The 6,677-nt window shown below is 31.7% G+C and overlaps 1 protein-coding gene across 1 annotated transcript; it reads left to right on the top strand.

The window, feature by feature from the left end:
- Positions 1-2,852: 2,852 nt before the first annotated feature.
- LOC141585983 (uncharacterized) lies at positions 2,853-6,677 on the top strand. Its single transcript, XM_074407071.1, has 3 exons — positions 2,853-3,896; positions 4,935-5,095; positions 6,322-6,677. The coding sequence occupies exons 1-3, from the start codon at positions 3,226-3,228 to the stop codon at positions 6,429-6,431; spliced, it is 942 nt and encodes a 313-aa protein (XP_074263172.1). The 5' UTR covers positions 2,853-3,225; the 3' UTR covers positions 6,432-6,677.

The raw sequence follows: 6,677 nt of genomic DNA, 5'->3' as shown, positions 1-6,677 counted from the left end.
GGGTACGGTTCGGGTCATTCGGTCAAGTTAATTTTATCAGGTCTATGTATAGGCGTGTATAGCTATTAAGTTATTTACAGATAAGAGTCAATATGTTTAATAAACCATCAAATAGGGTTGCGCGAAAGTGTTGATTAACCCCCATAACTTTAGCCAATTGTGAGATTAAACCCCATAACTTACAAATGTAGTAGTTAGGTCTCATAACTTTGATAAAAAAGTGAAATTCAACCTAATTTTTTATTTTCAACCAAAAAATTCAATTTCATTCATCAATACAATTTATAAGTATACAATAAAACTTAATAAAAATTTAAAATTGTGTATGCAATTTATTATACATTGTGGTACCCTTGAACTTTGTCATTTTGCACGTGGTATCAAACTTTTTACGTTTGTGCATAAGATATCCTTGAGATTTGATTTTCAAGCACAACGTGACCTTTTTATCGTTCTTAAAATTTTCAATTGAGCATAATCATAAACCAGAAATCAAAATTGACTCTTTTTTTTTCAACTTGATTAACTCTTCGAGATCTATAAATTGATAAAACAAAATGGTCATTCGGAAATTTAAGATTGAAGATATGGTTGATTTCAGATTTTCGTTAAAAAAACCTATAAGATGTCAGTCGACAATTTACTTTTTTCTCAAATCGTAGATTATTACGAGATAATCATTTTAGGAAAAAAAATTGGTCGATTCTGAATTTCGGTCTATGAATTATGCGCAATTGAGTTTTTAAATTGCGACAAAAAGGGCATGTTGTGCATGAAAATCAAACATGAAGGGTATCATTTACACAAACTTAAAAAGTTGGATACCACGTGCAAAAAGACAAAGTTCAAGGGTACCATGTGAATTTTCCGATTAAATAAAATTGAAAACTTCGAAACGTACCTCATATGTATGTGAATTATAATAAAATTAGTAAAAAATATTAAAAATATTGTAAAAATTATGTTAATAAACTAAATAAATAGTTTAAAATATTAATAATTATTTAGTGTACAATGAACTTATATATAAAATGATTTAATAAAATATTAATTAAGTTGAAAAGAGAAATTGAGTTAGATTTCACCTTTTGCCAAAGTTACATTTGTAAGTTACGGGGTCTAATCTCACAATTAGCTAAAGTTATGGGCCTAATTACCACATTCGCGAATGAGGTTGAGTTAATTCAAATTGCGAATCAAATTCGGAACTCTCATTCAGGTGCATCTCGAGTCCTTTGAGTTGAGTCATTTTTGTCGGATTCTCAAATTTAAAACATAATCTTAAGATAAATTACTCCAATAATATCTGAACTAAAATCTGAATATTATTTACTCATATTTTAACCAACTAAACCGATAAAGATCAAATTTACTTTCTTTTTACACTTATCATGACTTTTCATTTTTAAAGAGAGATGACTCGAGAGTGTGGACCCTAAACCATGACTTTTCCAGCTCCAAATCTCTGCACACAAAGATTATGGTGCATCACCTTTTCGATTCTCTTTCAATCTCTCTCTTTCTTTCTTCATCCATTCATGGACCGGCAACTCTTTCACTTTCACCATCTTCACTTCATTACTAAGTCTTTTCAACTTTCTAGATTTCTTTTTTAATCAAAATGAATATATGATGTTAACGGGTTTTGAATTTTGATGTCTTACCGATTGAAATAATTTCAATTATTAACGTCGTTTATAGATTTAAGAGGTCATTTCTTAAATGGTCGTACTGAAATCCTGATTCATGTGTAAGGTAAATACGATTTTTGTTTCACTAGTAAGAGTAACACTGACGGAGTCAGAAATGTTACTCTATGGGAACGGGTTAATGTAGTAGTAATTGTCATTCATCTACTTTTTTCCTCGGGGTCATGAATGTATAAAATTTTCAAATCGGGCAAATTTAACAATATTAAACGTCGATTGTCTTGCAACATGTGGAGTCTCAAGACCTCATGTATGATACTATGACAGTATTGCATTGTTTTGTTGCATGTTTGTTAGGTGATTGTGTAGGGATAGTGTGTTTAGTTGACTTACATTGATACATCCATTCTGGTTTATGAGAAAATAGACATGTACGGAGTAATTATAGCACAAAATCTTATTTGTGACGGCGATATACGTCACAAGCTTGTGACGGATACCATTTTCTCTCACAAAATACCCATGAGAGGTGAGTGGGGAAGCACATGGAGGTGTCCCACGTTGTCCCCTCTCTCTTTCTGTAAGAGGTTAGAAGTTTGTGACGAGATTAGCCCGTCACAAACAAGACGCTTTGAATTAGTAGTCAAGTGATAAACTATTCTCTCACGAATCAAGAATGTATAAAGGATTTGCATGATTACATTTATTACACATCAAAAACTCGATTTCCGTTTTTTTTTGTGTAAAGGAAGCCACATGATCAAATTTTATGCTAATAGTATCTCAAACCAGGTCATAAATAACAACTCTTACAGATTTACATGCCAAGATAGGTGATATATATAACACAATGTTCTTTTTTAACTTACGAGTATAATTAACTGGTCCTTACTATCCGTAATTAAAAAGCAACATTTTCTTAATTATATGTAATACAAGATCTTGTATACAAGCATACACATGTCCTACATACCTCGGCCCAACCCCGTCTATGTACGAAGTATTATACAATGTTGGTATCAGTTTGCTTAGTCGATAGTTATAATATTATAATCCATGGAAGTCCAGGGGTTGGACCGAGATAGGACATAGTAACATAATCAACCATTCAATAACTTTTACCGACTAAACCAGCAGATCATATCGATCATAAACACAAGGAAACCACCTTCCATATAAATTGGGAAACACCTCATTTCCTCAATGAATGAAAGAAGAGAAAGTGAGAGGTAGCTACTATAATTTTGCCATTTTCTCAAATGAGGAAAGCAAAGTATATGCAGTCTACTCTCACTACCTTACGCGTCATACCAATTTAATCTCATCTTCTTATATTATTACATCATATATAATTATAAATATTAAATATTTAATACTATTTCATCATATATATTGTTATATTTAATCTAGCTCTATGTATTTTTGTTTCATAAATTTCCAACATCAATCCTCTTGTTCCCTTTACACCAATCATATTTCCATGCCTCTATTTTGCTCACTCTCTTCTGTTATATATTTCCATCTTAATATCGACATAACCCGATTAATATAATATAATCTAATATAATATAAAATAATGTTAGGGTATGATAATTGGGGTAACCATTCTTCATCACCACCACCACAACACCCACAACTCATGCTTTCGGACGTTGTCGATAACCTCCATAACCACCAACAATACCGCCAACATGACAATAATCAGAATTACGGTCACATTGGTTCACAATCGACGTATCAAACCAATCGTCCGATGTTCGACGAACATTTCACTAATCCTTACTCGTTCCAACACGACAACACTACTACCAACAACAACAATAATTCTTTCTATCAAAATCAACTATTCAACGACCCACGCGCATTCCAAGCTGCCTCGTATCCAAACCCAAACCTAAACCAAACTCCATCTTTGTTTTCCCTAGACCACTTATCCGGTCCAAGCGGGTTCACTCCAATGATACCTAAGACCGAACCGGACCCAAACAACAGACCGCCCATTGGGTTGGATTTAGGCGGTCGGACCTATTTTTCTCCGGATGATGATCTTGTGAGCCGGTTGTATCGCCGGTCTAGACCGGCTGACGTGGTAGTTAATACGCCAAAGTGTCAAGCTGAAGGATGTAATGCTGACCTCAGCAATGCTAAGCATTACCACCGTCGTCATAAGGTGTGTGAGTTTCACTCGAAAGCCTCCACCGTCATCGCCGCCGGGTTAATTCAGCGGTTTTGCCAGCAGTGTAGCCGGTAATTTTGTCTTAACTATTTTATTTAGTTAAAGTGTGTGACGGTTTTTTTATTGGTTAAAAATTAGTTTATTTATTAAATTAAAAAGATTGTCTTACATGTTAAAAATGGTTTTTGTCTTAATCATTTAGTTACGCTCGTTTATTAAATTAATTAAAAGGGTCGTCTTATTTGTTATTTGATAAGACGGTTTTACACGATAATTATTGAATTAGTTAAATTTATTCCATGTTTGCCCTTGTGATTTGCTCCAATGATTGGGTAATGTTGTTACACCGTACAATTATAATCCCGAGGGCAATTCTGTCTGTTTGGTCTTGCTATTTTTAGTATGGGTGAATTTCTTTAATTTTCACTTGTAAGAAAATTATCTCAATTTAACTTATTTTTATCTACAACACGACAAAAGTCGATTCCTTTATCGAGTTATAAGAATCACTATTGATATGATTTGATTGTATACGTTATTCAAAACTATATTATAAGTCGTGTCGCTCATTGTATGGCTCATTATGTACCTCTAGATTATGTTACTCGGGTTTGGGTAGATATGTGTCCGAAAGCAATAGCTAAAAATGAAGTACACCTTTTAACTCAAAAATAAAGAATCTAAGATAATCACTAATAATATTATAAACGTGCCTAAATATAAAAGTTTTGGTTTTATTCGATATGTTATTAGACCTAAAGAATCATTTGTTTATCGTCTTTGTTAATTGACAAAAATATTCCTACAAAATTAGGGAGTAGTTTGTAGCAATAATATTATTTTTTATCAATTATTTACGATATTTTCGTGTGAAACGGGTTTTACACATGACTTTTCAAAGTTTAGTGTAAGACTGAAAGGTGGATTTACACGAATATTTGAAGTCTCTTTAGACACGGAAGTGTTTTTCATTAGATTTTCACTATTTTCGTGTGAAACGGTTTTACACATGACTTTTTATGTTATAACATTAAAATTACTAGTCTCTTGGGTTTTGATCAAGTTTTAATTTTCGAAAGAATTAATTAAATTAATGAAATTTGGGGCAGTTTTCATTTGTTAGGGGAATTTGACAACGGGAAGAGGAGCTGCAGGAAGAGGCTGGCTGATCATAACCGCCGTCGTCGAAAGTCGAACCAAATTGCTACCCATGATCACCGGGTGGCTTCTCCTATGTCCTCGGATAATACTCGGACTTCACCTTCGCAAAGTAATTAACTACTCTTTCCGTCTCAGTCATAAGCTAAGGTATACTTAACCTAGTAAAACTATGCTAAATATCTTAAATATTTCTCTAGTACTTACTATTTCGTAATGCATGAAAAGTCACGGCTTCTTTACATTTTAATTACATAGCTATTTCTTTTAACCATATTTAATACTTTATCAATAATTCTTGTATAAAATCGTTTTATGTAACTGATATTGTAAAACCAAGTAAAAATTTACCTAAATAACCTTAGCTTAGTGAAATAATTTATACAAATTATCACTTTCCATGATAAGGGCATCAAATCTCTTGAATATGGTTTTACAATGTTTTTGTAAAAACGTTTTATAAGAGACTTACTCGAGATAATGTAGCGTAACAGTCAAATATATGCAATATTACAAAGTGGTAAAATAACGTGCATCCCCCTACTACTAAGAGAATAAAACTCTTAGTAGTTTTCCCGCCTAAATTACATAATCCTCATATGGGCCTATTAATGAGAATGAGAATGGATAACATCCCACTATATTAGGGATAATCTAGGGTATTATTATACAATCTCCATAATTACGACTAAAATTATTATGCAATCATCTCCATAATTATCATTTTTCATCAGTTATTACATATTTGATCCGATGATATAAATCTCACTAGATTTATACATATTTGATCCGATGATATAAATCTCACTAGATTTATGCCTTTAGTGAATATCATAATATAATATTTATTTTCTGAATAAAGTTGACAAAATAATTCAAGTAAAATTTATTAATTTATTCGGATTAAAAGTGTCGACTTTCCTATTGTATTTATTTTAATAGTAAAATTTTATCAATATGATCCCTAAAAAACTGAAAATGACTTGAAACTAATACTCTAAATGCAAACATATCTAACAATAACATCTAAAAATTACCGTGCTTTAGCACGGGGTCTATACTAGTTTTGATTAAGGTATAAAACCATTGATGATTAACTTAAGAATAATGTTTTGTCATAAATTCTTCTGGAAGGCCGTCATAAACAAGAATTTGTGTAAAACAAGTTTTTTGTAACCGTTTTTTTTTTCAATTTTGAATTTTGATTTTCCATTTAGACTGTTGTTATACCTTTTTTTGAAGGGAAGGCATTTTACATTATATCTTTTGTCTTAATGCTATTAAATTATATAATTATATCGTCTTAAATAAGAATTTGTATTGATCATGTATTTGCAGGATCACCAAAGTCAAATTCAGGGATAAATTCAACATCATCAGTAACAGTTGCAATGTCATCACCTCAAGGATCATTTGACTCAAGTTTTAGGCCAAGATTGTATCAGTAGTTACTTAATTAATCTATCTATATTAGTCGTATGTTCGATTCTTAAGTGCATATTTGTTAGTAATTAATAGTAGTAGTAGTCGACTAGTCGTAAAACTCGTCTAATTAATAAGCTAGCATAATTAGCTAAGCTATTAAGTAGAATTGGATCTCTTCAAATTCATTATTTGGCTTTAATTAACCATCTTATGTAGCTATTCAATATTATTGCCTTCAAATTCCTAGTTATGTTACTATTTTCTTGTAA

The sequence above is a fragment of the Silene latifolia genome, chromosome 6, assembly GCF_048544455.1.
Source record: "Silene latifolia isolate original U9 population chromosome 6, ASM4854445v1, whole genome shotgun sequence".
NCBI classification, from domain to species: domain Eukaryota; kingdom Viridiplantae; phylum Streptophyta; class Magnoliopsida; order Caryophyllales; family Caryophyllaceae; genus Silene; species Silene latifolia.
This window is presented reverse-complemented; position numbering and strand designations above follow the sequence as displayed.

What these genes read in the sequence shown, in the direction of transcription:
- LOC141585983 (XM_074407071.1), top strand. Translation starts at nt 3,226, where the DNA reads ATGTTAGGGTATGATAATTGGGGTAACCATTCTTCATCACCACCACCA. An exon ending in TTTTGCCAGCAGTGTAGCCG is followed by an intron (nt 3,897 to 4,934) that starts GTAATTTTGTCT and finishes AATTTGGGGCAG; the next exon opens with TTTTCATTTGTTAGGGGAAT. An exon ending in TCGGACTTCACCTTCGCAAA is followed by an intron (nt 5,096 to 6,321) that starts GTAATTAACTAC and finishes ATGTATTTGCAG; the next exon opens with GATCACCAAAGTCAAATTCA.